The following is a 19,454-nucleotide window of genomic DNA, read 5'->3' as shown; positions in this document are numbered from 1 at the left end:
GTAGTAACAGCAGTTGCACTAGCAACAGCAACAACAGTAGCGGTAGCAATCACGTTGGTAGCAATAGATGTACTCTTGGTAGGAAAGGACGATGCGCCTGTGTTCCTGATGCCATTGGTCAATATGATAGTTTTCGCGTGCGTGGAGATGAAACCGGCTCCATCTGTGGGGCGATCCCTGTTGCGTCGGCCGTGCTGCTGCTGGAGGATACGCGTACAACCCCTACGGGTTGCTATCCTTTTGGCCTGAAACTATCGCAGGCCATTCCGTGCTATGCCGCGACGAACACGTTTCGAGGAAAGTTGACATTTCCGTTGGCCACCGAATGGTTGGTGTAGATCTGGTTCAGTTCTGTGAGGAATCACGTCAAAGCATGCGAAAGAAGTTAGCAGCCATCCGTAGCTACAGCCATCTCCGGATGTATAGTGCTGCATTCTTTCTTGCGCTAATAACCACTGATTGAAACCTGTAAAAGATCTACTTTCATCCATTCGGTAGGTAGATAGTAAACTGGAAGGAATTGTGCTTGTGTAGGGTTAAAAACTATAGAGCTTGATGTAAGATTTATTTTTACTCAGGATTTCTACTATCAGTTCGTTCCTTTCCATGACTTGTTGTAAAACAAAACAAAAATACATTACTGTCGAAAAGAATTCGAGTTGCTTTGACACATTAAGTGGATCGCAAAGAGAACGCACAGTGACAGGAAGATCGTTAGGTACTTCGATTTGTTTGAAATAGATCCTAATGCCAGGTAGAAATCCTCTTACACTTTAAAAACGTACAAGAAGAATCATGTACGGCTACCGGACATAGTGCAAGTTGTTAGACGCTTTTATAAAGTTTTACATATTTCTAGCGATCGATGCATTTAATAGACTAATTGGAAGGAAGTATTTAAACGGATATTTATATCTACATATACTAGAATTTATATACAGTGTTAGCTATATTATACCATGTGCAGAGTAAACACAGAATGTTGCTGGATGTTGCATAGTAGAACTATTTTTATGGAATCTAACCGTAGGCTAATGGATATGCTAGGTATGTATTACCTGATGGGAGCCAAAAACCATCACGAGCAACGACCACAAATCCCGTACCAACCTGTACAACGCATCCTCAAGGTACGATCTTGAGGTATTATTATCATCGATGACGAATCATCGAATATGTTCGACACCGTACGCCATACGTTGAAAAACTGTTTTAACACATCCTTTTCTAGCCTTTCTGCTGCGCCTGTGAAAGTAGTGTGTTTAATTCTCTAAATCTCACAACCAAAATGGAGGATATTGAATAAAAAAAAACTCAAAACAGCTGTTACTGGTAGGACAATAGAAATCGAGCAGCAATACAGCCATTTGCTGTTCGGTTTATTTGAAGTAGCTCTGGGACGTGAATTCGTCGCCTCGAATGGCGTGTACAGTGTGAATGGCGAGTTGGGCATTTTGTTTCAAGATTTGTTAGACATTTGTTGACAAATGTAAAATAACGAAAAGACGTTATGCAAATCTCGTATTTTGAACAGAACATAGCAACATGGACAATAAAGTTCTTTGATGTTTTATTTGCTTTCATAAGTTAAACGAAAAGAACGTGTGGTTTCAATAAAGAAATAATACATCCGAATAATTGTTAAATGTGTAAAAAAAGATTCCTCTGATTATTTGCAACCTCCAGCACAGAATTCGTAGTCACAAGACGTACATGTTCACGTTTTTACAATATAAATTTCAGGTTGCAATAAAGCTAGTAATGCACAGTGCGCAGTTTCGAACAAATTTCAAAACAAATTATTTTGTGAAAAAAATCAATTTTTTATTTGGGTGAATATTAAGTTTTGTAAATAAGACCAAACCGTTCTAACAAAAAAGTTAGCTCACACCTACCTATCAATCCACCAGGAGACGTTAAAAAAAGGGATTTAGAATGTTTTTTTTTTTGCTATTTTCCTGCTGTTAATAATAACCTTTTTAATTTTAAGGTGTTCTTGTTTTTTTTTATTTCAATGCTTTTAATGATTTATTGAATTGAATATAATTTACTTTTTTATCCATTTTTAGGGGTGTAATTTTTTTAACTGAAATTTTGAATCTGTGGAGCGAGACTGCATGTAGCTTTGAAAAGGTCTCTTATCTGCCGTTACCCACAGGTTGATGTAGAGGTGGTGGAGGTGCCTGGTCTTTCAACTCAGGTATTGTATCGAAGTTACTTGATCGTCTGGAAATGTTCACTGGTATTCTGGGTCAACTGTATTTATTGGGTGTAGACTGTTATTACCAAATATATTGATAGCACTTGCAAAACATACATCTAGTATATCCCGCAGAATTTGTTTCGATATATACCCATAAGCAACATATAGTTTTAACAGCCTCTGGAAAGTTAGACTCTTTTTAGGCTTATTAGGCCTTTTAAACGTCGAAATTGAACTAATGAAATGATCCGGTAACTAAAGAGCGTTCATGATAAGGCACTTGAAGTTACAAATTTTTAATCATTTTTTTGTTTTGAATGCTCACGTCTATCTCTTTTGTAATTTGTGGCTACTTTCAGCAGGTTCTTCTCCCAACGCCCCAATTGGTGCTGGTACGTTTATGAAAAATTAATCAGTATGGGCAAAAACTTTGTGATCACTTGAGAGCATAATTTATCAACTGATTTAAATAGAAATAGTATGTGCCTATGCAAAATCTGCTAGTAACAATAGGATTACGAGGATTGCTAGCACCCTTCTACTTGTATTACCCTTCTACTTGTAATACCCATTGTGCTACCATTGGCCTTGGTTCATCTCCATTCCAAACCAAACCAATCGTTTACGAATCTAATACAACGATTTGTTATGTTTTGTAACGTTCCATCAGTTGAAACCATGTCTATAAGAAATAAGAAATAAACACTCTAAATTCATTCATTCAGCATTCAGCGGTACAACGGAGAAACTCCATAGTGCAACATTTTCAGGATTAGCACAAGATTCATTTTGCTACTTCATTCCAGTTATTTATCTGGTTTGGTTTACTTCCACATGTACAACATGTTTGAAAAACGCTATATCGAATCAATTTCTTATGGGGACGCCCAGTACGTTAAGTACCTTATGTACCTCGTTCACAAACTTTCGCACAATTTTTTTTCATAACATGAAAATATGAATATTACACTATTATGTATTCAAGTCGAAGTTTCAAATTGTGTCACTTTTCATTAGCAAATATATACAAATATATCCAATATTTTAAGCTAAAACAGCAATTATAAATATACTTTTTCAAACGCAAAAAATCATTTAAATCTGTACATAGTTTAGAGAGATACGTTTTTATACAATACGTCCAGATAACGATGTACCAGCTGCTTTGGTTCCGTCCGCTACTTTCTATCTGCAAAGCACGCGACGAATTTCCGCATAACCGTATTTCTATTTATTTTATCAGACACATCTGGGTAATCATTTGAACTGTAGTTAGAATGTATGGCCACTATATAGCACTGCGATGGTGAAACCTCCAATAGTGGGTGATTTACTGCCTCCGATTAATGTTATCGGAATCAGTAAAAAGGTAGGAGTATTAGTATATTTACAAGAATATCAAAATCACACTATCAGTAACCCTCGATGGATCGTTACGATTTTTGTACATCTGCGGTCATGGCATGAGTAAGGGTAATAATACTAGCTCCACATTTGAATCCACCATCTAACCACAGACTCAACGGATGTTAGTCGGCGATATTCACTACGACTTCTGCGTCACAGAACACTTTCCGTTCTGATATCTCCTGCCTGAACTGCATTGTTATGGAACTGTCCCAAAACCACTAAACCGATCACTGACTTCATCAAACAGGGAACGCGCGAACAAGATAGGAAAACAGCGTAAGAAAAAAAACGTTTCACTAGTTTAATGAAATATAGTGCAATCTTTGATGCGTTCGACTACAAATACTCGTTTAGATCTCTATAAAAAATATGGTACAAGAAGATGAATTTTGACCGATAAATAGTGCATATCGTTATATCAATATTTTCACCTAACGTACAGAAATCAATTTCACAACAATTACTAACAAGCATTAATGTGGACTACGCTCACGTCTGTTTCTGTATGAACCACTTTGACAATATCATAACATGTTTTATTCAAAGCATTAAACTTTAAGCACGCTTGCGAGAATTGAATTAATATCATTTAACACACACAGGCAACTAAACTATAACACAAGTTTGAGGGTGTTATAGTCACAAAAGGGTTTATAAAGGTAGTATTGTAGTTGCGATCTGCACTTTGGTACATTATCTGCCAACTACTATGACATATAATCGTTAAACAATTATAAAATCAGTTTGTGTTTTGAAGGAAGAAACGAGTAAACATGGTAGAATTATTTGCTATCCAGCTCAAACTCCAAGAACTATCTAAACTTAATGCTTATCCACCTCTACTACCTCTAAGCGGGACTTCTAAACTGCTCAAGGTCCATTATTTATCAATTCATTTTAATTATTTTTTGTTTATGTACTATTTATTCGTTTCTATCTTTATTTTAAAAAAATACAAGCGTGTGCAAGACCACGCATAATGCATTTGTTGCAGGACACAAAGATCGCGTCAAGCAACCACGTTTTATCTAATCCGAAACCGAATAGTTTTTTTTTAAACAATTCTCTTCATTCACTATTTATCTTTCTTTTAACAAGAGGGCGTTAAAAAATATCTATACTTGTCCATGGTCTAGATCGAAAAGCTAGCTTTTTCTCCTAGTGCTCGCACACGATCTAGTTCTTTTAGCACGCGATCGTGATGATCGTTTATTCTTCGTTATTTCCGTCCCTCTCTTGACGCGAGCACTACCTATCGCTACTCTATCACACCGCTTGTGTGCGTTCAAACGAACCGATGTTCGCAACAGCATTAGCTCTACAATTTTCCAATAACTGTATGATGTTTACGTTTATGTATGTATCATAATTTGGTGACTGCTATTGCCAATGTCTAGTTGAATTTATTTTTATTTTTTTAAATTCGAGATATATGATTATCATATTACGCAAAGTATTATAATTTCTGGAAATCAAGAAAAGGAAGACAATTTTTGAATCAATAAATTAAGCAAAATGTATTACTGCATTGTGACACCATCCGTCTCGTTCCCGGAGCATACGCATTCAGGTTACGGGCTATTTGCCCTTCGCGTCTCGTTTTAGCTTCTCTTCATAACCAACGAAGAAATTCTGATCTAACTATTCTCAGGTAATAATCCAAACACACAAACCAAATCAAATTTTAATGGAATTTTCATCAGCACAGGTAAGCAAAGATGAAGCGCCATCATTGCAGAATTTTACACACGTGCAAAATTAAAGCTTAATAAAACCGTTGGTCACGCACACTTTCATATTTATCAATTCATCGAATGTGTTTCGAACATTTTTTTTGTGCATTTTTAGACCAGTTGGCAATTGCGGAATACCTTAGCCGTAATAACCTCGACTCGATGACAGCTGATTTTGGCGCAAAATAGCTTGTTTATCATCTCTTTGCATCGTCTAGTGAAAGCAAACCAGCAGTTCAGTTTGGTTATTACGAATAATTTGTATTGCCGTTTCAGACATCAAATCAATCACCGCGTCATGGAATTAGAATTTAACAGTACGTCATGGTCACCAGAGCATTTCATTGCTCACGAAACAACGTGTCTCAAGCAATTATCGGCAGATACGGTGTGGTCCTCGATTCCTCTGCTCAACTGTACTGAGCTCGCTCATCTGCCGGACGGTTGTTTGGTACGATTTCGTGGCATGCTGCAGGACATGCAGGACCCAGAGTGTTACCTCGAGCAGTATACAGTCCGTGCCAAATCGGATGGTTCTGTCGTGCGACAGCAGAATGGCAAATATCGTGACATTTTGCTGTACAATGCTGCATCCGAAGTGGTGGATACTGGCTGTAACGGGGATAACAAATTCGGAGAGCGTAGATCACTGTTTGTTATCACTATTCCCGGTCAGAATCCGTGGGCTGAAGTGTGTGAAAAGGAACAGAAAGGAAGCCTTCCTCTTAAATTCTCCGAGGCGCAGAATGGATGTGATGGGAACGTTATTCGACCTACCGTTAAACGTACCCTTGATGATGAGGATATGGAAGTAGACGGAATAACAACAGCACCGAAACGTTCTTCAGCAGACACCACTCCTACGACGAGTGTAAACGGTGCAAAAAAGATGGCCACCAACGATGCATCAGCAACTGCAGCCGCACCCAGCGGAGCTGTGTTATCTGCTGACTATCTGCTCAACTCACCAATTGCCGATCGACCGGGAAAAGCTTGCCTGGTCAAGCTGTACAGTAACTATGACGATTGGACGCTTAACACTGTGATCGAGGTGGTTGGTTTCCTTTCCGTCGATCCCGCTCTAGACGGTAGCGGAGATAGTACCGGGATGGATGAGTTTGATGACGATGTATCCGAGCATCAGGCAACTCATCCACCACCATCGCTAATACCGCGGTTACACGCGATTAGCGTACGGAAACTTTCTCACGCGAATCCACTCTTGCTGGAGCAGGCTGAGCAAGCAGAAGTGGGAGACGGCCAGGACGTAGCTAACGAGACGACATACAAAGATCTACACAACCTTTTCACACAGTTTCTGTTCGGAGACGGGATCGCAGCCGAGTATCTTTTGTGTCATCTCGTGTCGTCGGTGTATATACGGGATGAGGTAGAAAGCAGGGGACAATTCTGTTTGAATATCAGTAATATTCCGGCAGAAGTTTTACCCGATTATACGCGTTCGTTGTATGATCTTCTGGAGCTACTACTTCCTGCCAGTCATTATCTGCCGATGACGCTTGAGAACATGAACACGGCGCAATTTGTGCCTAAGTAAGAAAGATTTTCTATCATTTGCTAAAAGATGGATAACATATGTCAAGCCCATTATTCCTATTCTTTGCTTCTATTCCATTGTAGAAAAGATTACGCAACGAACAAACTCACGAGCGGTCTGTTACAACTAGCTCCCCATACTCATCTGGTGCTGGACGAAACTCGTCTGCAAACGGGCAAGCTCGAATCAGCCGGTGTCGAAGCTGTAAAGCACGTTGCACACCTTATCAAGAACCAACGGTTGAAGTACAATTTTCAATTTTATCAGCTTGATTTCAATGCCGACGTACCGGTGTTGGTTCTTAGCGAAGGAAAAAGTATGCTGCCGGTAAGTTGCGTGAATTTACAGCCATTCAAATCCTCACCCATCTTACACATGGTTCCATCGGTTATCCCATCTTCAGAGCAATTGCTATCTACCCATCGTTCCCGATTTGGATGCGATCAAATTGATTGAAGAAACAATGAAAGCTGGCCGGCACTACATCACACCTAAGCTGAATGCGATGCGCCGATTCTTAACCACAGCCCGCGTGCGTGAGTTCGAGATGAAATCGCTCGATCCTATCATCGTGCAAGATGATTTTGTGCGAATGCGCACGGAAAACAGTGCGGTCACGATGGACGATCTGCATGCACTGTTCGTGCTGGCACGATTGCTCGGATTGAGTCGTGGCCGTAAATCATTGCAGCGAGAAGACTGGGAACGGGCGAAAGTGTTAGAGAACGAGCGTCGCAATCGGGTCGAACTGTTTAGCAGAACAAAAACCGAACCTTAAATATTTTAGTCTAACTTATTTTTTGCTGTGTGCTTGATTTGAAGTTATCTTATAATTTTTTGTTTTTTTAACCTTTATGTATATGTCCTGCGCTGGAGAATTATTGTAATACAAACTAAAACGAGAGAGGATTTTTTTATAAAACTGTGAAAGAAATTAGAATATCACTAGACAAATTCAATTCATTCACTTTTGGTTAGGATTGTAACAGTTACGTTACAAACTTTTTAAAATGCGTTGCTACGCACGATATGATGCAATGCAGGGGATTTGATCATTTTTTCTGAATGCGTTTGGCTGAAACAATAGCAGAGACGATAAAGTACCAAACATCTATCTGTTTAAAAATGCCACCACCAACAAAAACGGCAATAGCTAAAACGTAGTAACTGCCCTGTCTATTACAAGAAATTATTGCACGTTGCAATAAATACGTGGAGATCGACGGATTCTGCCTTGAAGATCGAAGACTCTATGTACTGATGAAGACTGACGAAAGTCAGAGCTAGTAGCAAATCGAAGTTTTATCGCGCTTTACATTTGGTCCTAATCATTACGCCAACCAACACATAATTTTCCATCCTTAACCTTTTTTTTATTCATCGTAATGGATAGTACGCATAGAAAAAATAGTATATTACAAAATAAAATAGCAAAAAACAAACGTAAATTTTACATTGAAAAAGTTTAACGCAATCTTCTTCTTCTGATCTTCCTCCTTGCTTTTTATTTGGAAAGGCAAAACAAGGGAGCGTGATAGAGAGTCTAGATCTACTTCCCTGTTTATAAATGTTTAGCTGCAAATCATACGACAAAAACTTCATTTTACGAACACAAATTTCTGCAACATTTTTTTTGTAACAAAACATATGTTTACATATGCTAATTACCTGGTTTGCTTCATTTTTGTTCTCTTCAATGAAAAAATAGCGCGCTGAAATACCATCTCCTTTGTTACCATCCGCGTAGTTCCATTGAAGATCATTGTATTTATGCACTTTTTTGTATATTTTATGTGTATTTGTATCAACTCTTGCAAGGGTCCTAATATATACAATTAAAAAAACATGAAAACCCAAACTAAACCGTAAAACTAGCTCCTAGCAGTCGAGAAAGTTAGCGGCCATCAGTAACTCCAATGCAATCTCCGGTGCGATTGGGAATTCCGGTATTTCCGTCGAACTGTTCGTGTATCGCACTTTGTAAGTGAAGTACATGCAGACTTTCTCGAGGACGTGCGAACTAAAAGCATAACAGGAACAGCCATTAATTAGTATCATGGTATCATTGATATCATTTAAGATGTCTCGTATTTCACGCGTACTCTTCAAGGATAATAATCAAGATAGTGTTAGGTACAAAAAGATTCATCAATCATCTTCTCATCCTTTAATTTTCAATTATTCAATCTTTTCATTGGCGCCACCATACTCAAAGTTCAAAGAATGCAACTAAGGTCGCTTTACCGATTTTGAACACTTTATCAGTTAACGATTGGGGTCAGGGTTGGGGTTAGGAACGGAAAACAAGGCACTTGTGAAATGGTTACGGGAATAACGGAACCATTTCAAGGGATGAATATGAGGCTTTTAGTTACATAATATTAGTGCAAACTTACGGTATTTCTCTAAAGTTTACTTCATTCGCTTCGTTCTCGGCGAATTGGCCCGGACCGGAGAGCATGGCCTTGATCGTACCGGAGGTTAGAGCGTGTTCGCGCTTAACAATAAATTCGTGCCCATCGGACGAGATGAGCTTCACGTACATCGCATCCGGTCCCTCGCATCCACCATAATTTTTTTCTATTCCAGTACGTTCCTCCATACTGTTGTTGATCTGTTTCGCTGTCGCAGGAGTAGCAGGAAGCTAGGTAACGGGGAGAAATGCAATAAGATGAGCGATACATCGGCTAATCTTTTGGTTTTGCTTTCTTTTAGTATACAAAAGCTAACGTTTTCTTTGGTACATTAAATGTACGCGATTCATTAATTTTCAGGCTTAAGGGAATAAAACATTTGCTATAGACACTAAAGAGAAAAGGATATGGGCGCCGGATGATGACTATACAGTTTCTTCATGCGCTGGTTCTGCAGATTTGCATCATCCTTCATTTCAACAAACCTGTTCAATACAGCACAACGAAAGGACGGGAACAGTAAAACGAACGAATAAGCACAGTTTCACGTTCAACGTTAATTGGTAGGTAAAATATACTTTTTGCACTCACAACTAAATAAGCACAGAAAAGGCGAACCGGAATCAACAGTGGGTCGTGGGAGAAGCTACACAGGGGAGGGGTGGTACCCTCCAGTGTGTTGTTTTTATTTGACATAAATCCAATGACAGTTTATGAAGTTCGAATGCACAGTGGTTACGCAGAAACAATTTTATTTTCAAATAATTATGAATACCATCGTCGGGTTCGAAATATCATCGCCATTAGGACTCAACTTCTACGAATGTAATGCAAGGAGAGTTCCAATGCAACGTAGTACATAAAATGTGAAAATAACAACAAAAAAAAATCATGAAAAATTTGAAACCAATCAAGGTTAGCAAATACGCCGATCTATGTTATATTTACCTTATCAAAAGTGAAACATCAACATGACAGTAGAGAAGAACACAAAACTGTGCAACAACAAATCAGCTTGCATTTTTTCAATGTTTTTCTCGCTTTCCTTTGGAACGAGAACAATAGATAATTCTGGCTGTTATTTAGCAACGAAATGGCGAACAGCGACAATGCAGAACTAAATATAAGTAAATACTTTGCTAATGATCCTCCCAGCTGCTTCGATAGCTTGACTGCCGATGAAGGTATGTAGAAAATGCGAGAGTTTTGTGGGTGGGTTTAAAGTTTATTTCTTTTCTTTATTTTTTAGATGGTCGTTCCCAAGGGGCCGTAGCCGAAGCATATCTATCTTACGATTACTTAACAACCAGTACGATGGACAAACAAGCCCAAATCAACATTCCCGATAGTGTACGCGACATGTGGGAACCACCCAAAGTGGTTCCAGGTATTCCACCAGCTAATCTCACTATGCCGGGTGTGAGTGTTGCCACCGATTTGACTGACCCGGTTCAGGATGCCGTAGGGTTGCTAGTGGATGCTAACGAGGCTCAACAGCGTAAGCTGCTATTGCCCGATAACGTTACCCAAGATGAACGGGGACTGCGAGAGTTGATCGAGAATGCATGCTTCCGATCGGCTGTTAATCTGACTGCGCGCTTGCTAACGATAAAACAGCAAGGTTTCGGTCATGCCGGACATCCAGTGAAGCATAGCCCGAATTCGTTGCAGTTATGGTTTACCCGGATAGCACTACTGGTAAAGCTGGGCCAGTATGAAATTGCTCGTGTGGAAGCGGAACCATTTGGTGCGTTAAACAATCCGGATGTATTTTACGAGTTTTATCATCCGGACATGCACGCCGATCGGAAGGGATCAATGGCACCGTTCTCTTTCCGTTTGCTGCTTGCCGAACTACCCGTTTATCTAGGTGCGCCACGGGTAGCACTGAATCGATTGACGGATCTGCTGGCGGTTGTAAATCAGATACGATCGTATTTCGAACGTAATGTTGGTAGCGTATCACACGCAAAGGCAGCGCATGAATTCTGGACGACGCGAGAGACGCGTATTTTACATTCCATCGTCAATTGTGCCCTTGCGGTAAAAGATTTCAGCCTAGTCGAACAGTTGATGGATCGACTGGTTGGTGCAGCATCGACTCCACAAAAAAGAATGTTGCTCTCCGCATGGGGACGGATTCGACTACAATGTGGTGATATGTTAGGGGCGGAGAAGAAGTTTTCCGAAGCACGTCGTCTTAAAGAGAAGTATGCTTTAGCCGTTGTGTATCAATTATCATTACTCTACAATGTTCCTTCATATCGCAGAAATAGCTCCGAAGCGCCAGACTTAATCGACCGAGGACTACTGGCGGTCGCCCAAAATGATTTCCAGAGCGCATTTGAGCTGTTCCAAAAAGCATCTGAAGCGGCACCGACCAACACGATGCTGTATAACAACATGGGAGTGTGTTTACTATATTCCGGAAAGCTTAAGGAAGCAATCAAGCTGTACGAGGGTGCAATCCAGCGCAATACCAAGTCCTGCCTGAACGAATCGCTGCTCGTAAACCTGTCGACACTGTACGAGCTGGAATCGAATCATGCAAAAGAGAAAAAAATTAATCTTCTAAAGCTGGTTAATCGACACCGGGCCGATCTGACAGTGGGGTTGGACGTTTGCCTCAAATTACAGACGACCGTGTAGTAGCCGGGCTAGAGGTAGCAACTACTTCCGGCTGTATGAAGTGAATAAAAAAGACAATTCTTTATATTATTAGGCAGCAAAGATAAAATAGCATAGATTTTCCAATAATATGAATATTAATGTCCAAAATGGTATAGGTGTTAGATACTGAAGTATGCATCATAATAAAGGAGACAAAAACACAAACACTTAAGATCAAATTTGAATGAAAAGAGTGGGTGGAAAAAATAGGAATAGATTTTTCTCTATCTACTCCCACATTTGGTAAAAAACATTACGATTTTCTTAAAATTCAAGTCAAGTGCAAGACCCCACATCAGAGACTGCTCACGAGGGATGTTATTAGCGTGCATAAGAAATCTTGTAAAAAACATTATTACCCTCAATAATATTGAAAATAAAATATTTCAAACGGTTCAAAAGGATGACCAAAGGGATAACCACTGTGAATTTTTGTTTGGTCATTTTCTTGGAGTTGCATTAAATCAGCAATTAATTCAAAACCTAAACAGTTTTGATTCGGTTAATAATGCACAAATCGTATGTTCAATTCTTGTGATTATGTTTTCTCTATTTTAGATATAAATAAAACAATGGGATGGTTTGTTCGAGACCGATTGATCAACCACAATGTAACTCCATTTGAGTCGTTTCGAATCTATGAGAAATTCGAAGAGATAGGACAATTACAACTCAAACCACTCGAAGAAAATATTTCCTTTAGAAAATATCTTAAAATAAGTCTATATACTATCGGTTTATTTGTTGATTTGCCTCAAAAGAGCACTACGAACGGTTATACAGGTTCGAAATTCCAAACATCCCCCTCCCTTCTATTTTGACATAACGTCATCGTGGAAAAAGAAGCAAAAGAAGTTTAGCTGGAATCAAACACGCCAAACAATAGCTTATTTCATCTCTGGCAATCCTTGGAATCACGATGGCGGCCGCGGACGTTGCAGTGATGAAGGTAAAATAGTGCGTGTAATCTACAGTTCTGGTACCGGTTTACGTGGTTATTATGTCTTACATTTGCAATAAGTTGTATGGAAAGTGTTTCTATTGTGAGGAAAAAAAAGTACATCCCAAAGTGTCGAATAGGGCGCGTCTGCCTGGCGTTTGGTGCACTGATTCATCTTTTTTAACATAATCATAACACCCCATGTCCGGAAGTGTATCGGTGCTCTTTACTCGTGAGAATATGCGTGACTACGTGTGTGATGAAAAGCGTGAAGTGAACACGTTCTGTGGACTATGATTCATCAGCAAATACGAAAAAACATTACTAACAGGCAGGAAGGGAATGATAAATATTACGGTTAATGCCGAATGTGTGTGGCTGTGTGCGCGGACTAACGTGTGTGAGCGCAAAGAATTCATATGTTTCTGGACTAAAATGTGAATAGTATGCAGCAAAGTATCCCGAAACTTTTAGGAAGTTTTCCAAAAATACCAATCATTGATAATTTTATCACTCGACGAAAGTTTAAGACTTCCATCAAGAATATGGAATATCATGTAAAGTACACGTAATGTTGTCGAGTGTTTTTTTTATCTGGATTTAATATATCCATATATAAATAAACCATAAATATTTGCAAAGCGTAAAAAGCACTGAACCGGAAATGTATGTCTCATGACAAACACCCACACATACACACAACGTATTGTGCACAAACAGGGCAGAACGCATTGGAGCGCAGCCAAGAATGCAGTCGACGCAATGTGAATCAAATGCTTTGTTTATGCGACGCCGGCATTTGAGTGCTCGAGATCAAGATGGAAAATACCGTCTGGCTCATACAAAAATCTGGTTTCTCTCATTCTCCTGATACCGTCACTAAGATGGATTGTAATTTGTAACGTTTTCTTTTTTCCAGCTGAAACTTTACAACCAAACTTACAAACCAAAAATATTCATGCTTCCCGTTGTTTGTTTTGCAGCTGGAAGAAGAAAAAAAGCGCTTGTTGAGAGTCGAGGAATAGTGTAGCGATGCAGGAAAAACTCTGCTTTGGGCCGCATAATAGCTGTTACCGCATAGACCAACCGCAACCGTTGGATCGCGTATAAATTCGGCACACACTTTCTAATTCCCAGTGTGGTAGAGTGCGCGTTACGAATGGCGGTCAGTAACACGCCAAAGGGGTGGAAAGCACATTCGTCGAGGAGAAGACAAATAAGCAGTATATTGGTTGTGGTCTGGTGTGGCTGCTGCTGCCGATACGCTATTAATGTTGCGTACGATCGCTGACAGGGTTGTTGAGGAAACGCATAAACAGAGAAGAGTTTTTTGAATGAGAGAAAGAAAACGGGCGAAGATTTTCCGTTTCTCGTTTTCTTGCCTAGGAAACATTGTTTGTAAAAGCATGAAAACGAAAAGGAAATTGTCTGCTGGGATTATCAAAAATTGTTCTCCTAAAAGTATCGTTTGTTATTGTTTAACAGTTTCTTTTGGAGGAAGTTGTTTGGAACAAGAAGGGTTTTTTTTTCACATTTCGGCATTTAACTTTGAATGCTCTTTAGGAGTTGCTTGTTGAATGGTCAGCTATTAAACGGAGCGTATTTTCCATTTGAGAATTAGACTTACTGGAAGGATTTTTTTATTCAACAAGAACGGCCAGGCCGTATTGATTATAACTAAAGGTAGCTTAATATAAGATACAATTCACATTCGTTTGAAGACATTTCTTTCTCCAAACAGTGAAAGGTCACCTTATCGACGTACTCAGCCAGAAAGGGGGGTAATGTAGTTAAGTCGTGAATCACCGATAATACTGTTTGGTTAAATGTTGAATAGAATATGTGTTTGCTACCAAAATAATTGATCAATCGTATTGACCAGGATTTTTTAATAAACAAAATCAACCTGGTATATTATATAGCTATAAGTATACACATTCAAATTCAAGTTGAAGAAATTGTTTTTTTTTTTAACTCTTAAATTGACACTTTAACAGGGTTTCCTCTGAGTGGAAATCCTTCAAAGTCCTTGAATCGAGATATATTTCAAAGCAGGACATTTAAATCTAGAACTTATCATAGGGGATATTGAAGTGTTTAATTTATTAAAAAAGAAGGACGTTTAAAGTTCAACATGCAATTTTCGATAGCAAATTTGTCACAATGTTGCCCCGTAATTCACTAACAATTCGCTTAATAACTTAAATTAACTGCTTTTTACTGCCTTACATCCATTTCAGTATTGAAAATGCGATAGTTCTCTTTGTAATCTCTATGAAATATACAAAGAATGCGCTTTTCCCTTTTACCGTAAGCGGAAATCGTTAGATCAATGTTAAGTGTACTGTAATGAGTTCAGTAGTACATTACACTAATCTATTTATGTCTTGACAGTTGCTTTCTCCACCGGATACAAGTTGCAAGTCCAGCGTTGTTCGTAAGAAATGCAAATTTTTTACTTTTGTACGACATAGATGGCTTAGAAAGAACAAAGTCACGTGCCTAGAATGGGGTATGTCTACGGACGGGAAAGGTCGGTCCACTTTCTTCAGTACTTGCGGCAGATCGGAGAAAGTTTCATTCAGAAACTAATGGGCGCTGTCACGTTAAAACGATGTTGCTTCCTTTTTGTTTTTTGGCGTTCTATTTATGCTAGGTACTATGGTAGATTCCGCTTCAACCCATCCCTGAAGCTATTGTGCATATTAATGAGCCCTTGAAATTCGTTTCGGGTCGTAAGTTTGTTGCAAGTAATCATTTCGATTGTTCAATAAATATATTAATCTACTGTTGTAATTACTTCGATCATCGCTTTTCGGTAAATCTTTTCGAATTGCTCCACATTTTAATCGGTTGAACTGCTTTGGTGTACCAAACTGGGCGGTAAGATGTGTGTGTTGTTTTACGTACACACAATAGTCCGGTTATGTGTTTGTACCGTTTCCTTATTGTTTATCAATCCACCAACAACTTGTCTTGTCTCGTGGTGAAATATTGATGACCCATCTACCGTAAAAAGTAAAGCACGGGGGTATACATTCACACTCGGTGGCTTTCAGAGGTAACAACCAGAAAAAAAACCTTTGCTGTTGGTCTGCCACGGAAATTAACAAATCACGTTAGCTATACATTTCGTTTCGTTTGAATGAGCGATCCGGTCACAGAGTGACCCGATTGTCTAGCACGGCACAAGACGTTACCGATATGATGGTTTTGTAACCAGTACACATTGATGCGATACATTAATTTTAATTTAGTGTTTGTCGCTGCTCTTTAAACACTTGTTGTAGTGATATGAATGAAAATTATGGCTCCCAACCAAGCAAAAGCAGGTTGCAAGATCATTGAAATATTGATATATGATGCTCTTTATTCCTCATCTTCCAGGCATTTATTGGTCCACTCCGAATTTGCCAGACCGTATAATATCTCAAACTTTATAAATTTGCGGATGAAATTGAAACAGAAAACTGACTGCTGGTGAAGAGATGATTCACGCATGGTTAATGTAATCTTCGTAACATCGTTATTATTTATACCAACAATATGGATTTATTTTGCGAAGCGGTAGCCCGTAAAACTTATTGCGATGTAATTGCGGCGATGAATTTGTTTCTATCTTGATTTTGTGATATATTGCTTTATAATTTTTAAATTCGATGATTGTTTGCACGGCAAGGAAAGGAGCATTATACAATCGAAAGGAGTATTCATGTATCTGTTGAATTCACAATACATTACAGGGGAATGTAAAAAATAGAGTACGCGAGGTTTGCGGATTAAGTAAGACGCATGTTATATTCCTTAATAAATCGATTAATTATGAAATGGGAAGAAAAATAGCTATAACAGATAGTTGAACAGCATGTATGATTGTTTACGACTATGGTTATTATCCCTTTTTAAAAAGTGCATCCACGTTCTGTTCATGCGCAGTATTAATCCTCCTGGCCGGATCCTTAGCCAAGATCGATCAAATGATCAATGTTAGCATTTGGTTCAACATTTTCGTTCCCTTTGGATGCCTTGGTTGGGAGCCTTTGGATGCTCCGTTTTAGTCTCATGGATTTCAACCAAATAAATGATTCTGAATCTCTATTTTAAGGAAGAATCTCTTTCTCTCACATATTAATCTATGGAGATTTATGAAACTTCAGCGATTAATAAATCATTTGAAATTTTTGAATCTTCAGACATTCATTTTTAGAGAATGCTTACAAATTCCTGAATCTTTCGGGAATCGAAACATAATTGGAATCAGTTTTCGCTTAATGTCCATATTCATAACTTCTTTAAAGATTAAATAACCACAACACTTCTCGAAGCTTGATCGATCTCGATCGTCCGTTAGAGATTTGCCTAAAAAGTTTTTGTCGGTCGTAGATGATAGCCATTCGGAAGTCCTTGCGGGAAATTTATATATTTAACTAAATTTATCCTCTAGTGTTCTCAGCGACTTCTAGGTCTTGCTAACCATTGAGACTCGGGCGTCGCGCTTCGGTGCAAATAAGCTTTTTTTCCTAAAGATATTTTATGTTGCTCATGTTGTGTGTTCCGACCTACTTATAGAACGATAAGGTCGCTTTGTTGTCGAACTTCATCTTATGTCTTTGCTGTACTTTACGTTTATATCTGTTATTATGTGATCAGAACCCTAGCCTTTGTTCCAGTACAAATAAAAAAAAACATAAAGATCAAATGCAACTAATATTAAAAATTTCGTTTTTAGTCTTCATTCTATTTAGAGAACTACTATTGAAACTGCTAAATGTTTTTTTTTTTGTAGAATGATCTAACACGCTCGTTGAAACAATCGGGACATGTCGGATTCGACAGCCTTCCCGATCAGTTGGTAAGTAAGAGCGTCCAAAATGGATTCGTATTCAACATTATGTGCATCGGAGAGACGGGACTCGGTAAGTCAACATTGATGGACTCGCTGTTCAACACGAACTTTGAATCGCAGCCAAGTCCTCACACGCTTCCGAGTGTTAAGCTGAAGGCACACACGTACGAGCTGCAAGAGAGCATGGTTCGACTGAAGGTAATCACCTACGGGACGTATTTATGTTACTATTCGTTTTGGTTAATATTGGCGTTCAATATCGTTTCTAGCTGACGATCTGCGATACGGTTGGTTACGGCGACCAGATCAATAAGGACGACTCGTTCAAGGCAGTAGTCGACTATATTGATCAGCAGTTCGAGGCATTCCTGCAGGAGGAGCTCAAGATTAAGCGCTCGCTGTCGACGTACCACGACAGCCGTACGCACATTTGTCTCTATTTCATCTGTCCTACCGGACATGGGCTGAAGTCGCTCGATTTGGTCTGCATGAAGATGCTCGATTCGAAGGTCAACATCATTCCAATCATCGCCAAGGCTGACACGATCTCGAAAACGGAGCTGGCCAAATTTAAGGCAAAGATCAATGAAGAGCTGCGTGTAAACGGTGTCCAAATCTATCAGTTTCCGACCGACGACGAATCGGTGGCGGAAGTGAACACCACGATGAACTCGCACATTCCATTTGCAGTCGTGGGAAGTACGGATTTTGTGCGAGTCGGCAACAAGACGGTACGGGCACGCCAGTACCCGTGGGGCACCGTGCAGGTGGAGAACGAAGCGCACTGCGACTTCGTGAAATTGCGTGAGATGTTGATCCGCACGAACATGGAAGACATGCGTGAGAAGACGCACACGCGCCATTACGAACTGTATCGCCAGAAGCGTCTCGAGGAGATGGGCTTCACTGATGTGGACAGCGACAATAAGCCGGTATCGTTCCAACAGACGTTCGAGGCAAAGCGCAGCAATCATCTGGCCGAGCTACAGGCTAAGGAGGATGAGGTGCGACAGATGTTTGTAGTTCGCGTAAAGGAGAAAGAAGCTGAGTTGAAGGAGAGCGAAAAGGAGGTAAGAGAATTTATTTGCACGGTTGCTTAAAGGGAATTGTGCGAAGCAGGTTAATAAATCACCATTCTTTAACATTACAGCTCCATGCCAAATTCGACAAGCTAAAGAAGGACCATGCCGAAGAAAAGCGCAAGCTGGAGGAATCGCGCAAAAAGCTGGAGGAAGAGTTTGTCGAATTTAATCGGCGCAAATCACAGATGACGGCACACCATACGCTAACGCTGGGCAAGAGCAAAAAGAAATGAACTTCCTAATGAAGGCATGGATGCGCGTTCCAGATAAATTCGTTGCAAATTTGCAATACGTGTTTTAATTATGCTCTCTTTCTCTCTTTCTCCTTCTTTTGTCGAATCTTATTTTGCTTCCAATACAAAATTGCAGAATTTATGTGGGATTGGTTTTTTAATGTGGCGCATTTTTTTCATTTTTTCTCATCTGCGATGATGAGAAGTATTTTATATAAAGCATAAACTGCTATCATAATACTGTTTAGTTTTCAAAGCGAAACAACAGCCAGCAGCAACCATTTTGTGCATGCTTTTATGCTGCTTGACAAATTTATCGTGCGAAACAAACAAAACAAAGTCGTAATGTGCAAATGTTTATTGTA

The 19,454-nt window shown here is 39.4% G+C and overlaps 4 protein-coding genes across 4 annotated transcripts; 3 read left to right on the top strand and 1 right to left on the bottom strand.

Moving 5' to 3' along the window:
- Window positions 1-4,955: 4,955 nt before the first annotated feature.
- Window positions 4,956-7,682, top strand: LOC128718387 (mini-chromosome maintenance complex-binding protein). The gene is made up of 4 exons (XM_053812014.1): window positions 4,956-4,969; window positions 5,623-6,900; window positions 6,988-7,231; window positions 7,308-7,682. The coding sequence occupies exons 1-4, from the start codon at window positions 4,956-4,958 to the stop codon at window positions 7,680-7,682; spliced, it is 1,911 nt and encodes a 636-aa protein (XP_053667989.1).
- A 1,100-nt stretch (window positions 7,683-8,782) lies between these two features.
- LOC128709618 (elongin-C) lies at window positions 8,783-9,506 on the bottom strand. Its single transcript, XM_053804623.1, has 2 exons — window positions 9,301-9,506; window positions 8,783-8,924 (listed from the first exon to the last, which is right to left on the bottom strand). The coding sequence occupies exons 1-2, from the start codon at window positions 9,504-9,506 to the stop codon at window positions 8,783-8,785; spliced, it is 348 nt and encodes a 115-aa protein (XP_053660598.1).
- Window positions 9,507-10,411: 905 nt separating this feature from the next.
- On the top strand, window positions 10,412-11,967 carry LOC128708354 (trafficking protein particle complex subunit 12). The gene is made up of 3 exons (XM_053803328.1): window positions 10,412-10,502; window positions 10,568-11,528; window positions 11,589-11,967. Exons 1-3 carry the CDS (start codon window positions 10,412-10,414, stop codon window positions 11,965-11,967), a joined length of 1,431 nt encoding a protein of 476 aa, XP_053659303.1.
- Window positions 11,968-17,767: 5,800 nt separating this feature from the next.
- Window positions 17,768-19,114, top strand: LOC128719538 (septin-2). The gene is made up of 3 exons (XM_053813165.1): window positions 17,768-17,972; window positions 18,044-18,844; window positions 18,925-19,114. Exons 1-3 carry the CDS (start codon window positions 17,820-17,822, stop codon window positions 19,087-19,089), a joined length of 1,119 nt encoding a protein of 372 aa, XP_053669140.1. The 5' UTR covers window positions 17,768-17,819; the 3' UTR covers window positions 19,090-19,114.
- Window positions 19,115-19,454: the final 340 nt, after the last annotated feature.

This window comes from Anopheles marshallii, chromosome 2 (genome assembly GCF_943734725.1).
Source record: "Anopheles marshallii chromosome 2, idAnoMarsDA_429_01, whole genome shotgun sequence".
NCBI classification, from domain to species: domain Eukaryota; kingdom Metazoa; phylum Arthropoda; class Insecta; order Diptera; family Culicidae; genus Anopheles; species Anopheles marshallii.
Note: the sequence above shows the minus strand (reverse complement) of the source record. Positions and strands in the feature narration are given on the sequence as shown.

Bases quoted from the DNA above. Each gene is read 5' to 3' on its own strand.
- LOC128708354 (XM_053803328.1), top strand. From the start codon at position 10,412: ATGGCGAACAGCGACAATGCAGAACTAAATATAAGTAAATACTTTGCT. The intron at 10,503-10,567 runs GTATGTAGAAAA...TTTATTTTTTAG, and splicing joins TAGCTTGACTGCCGATGAAG to ATGGTCGTTCCCAAGGGGCC. The intron at 11,529-11,588 runs GTATGCTTTAGC...TTCATATCGCAG, and splicing joins GCACGTCGTCTTAAAGAGAA to AAATAGCTCCGAAGCGCCAG.
- LOC128709618 (XM_053804623.1), bottom strand. From the start codon at position 9,506: ATGGAGGAACGTACTGGAATAGAAAAAAATTATGGTGGATGCGAGGGA. The intron at 8,925-9,300 runs GTAAGTTTGCAC...TTATGCTTTTAG, and splicing joins GTAAACTTTAGAGAAATACC to TTCGCACGTCCTCGAGAAAG.
- LOC128718387 (XM_053812014.1), top strand. The intron at 6,901-6,987 runs GTAAGAAAGATT...ATTCCATTGTAG, and splicing joins ACGGCGCAATTTGTGCCTAA to AAAAGATTACGCAACGAACA. The intron at 7,232-7,307 runs GTAAGTTGCGTG...TCCCATCTTCAG, and splicing joins AAGGAAAAAGTATGCTGCCG to AGCAATTGCTATCTACCCAT.
- LOC128719538 (XM_053813165.1), top strand. From the start codon at position 17,820: ATGTGCATCGGAGAGACGGGACTCGGTAAGTCAACATTGATGGACTCG. The intron at 17,973-18,043 runs GTAATCACCTAC...TATCGTTTCTAG, and splicing joins AGAGCATGGTTCGACTGAAG to CTGACGATCTGCGATACGGT. The intron at 18,845-18,924 runs GTAAGAGAATTT...TTAACATTACAG, and splicing joins TGAAGGAGAGCGAAAAGGAG to CTCCATGCCAAATTCGACAA.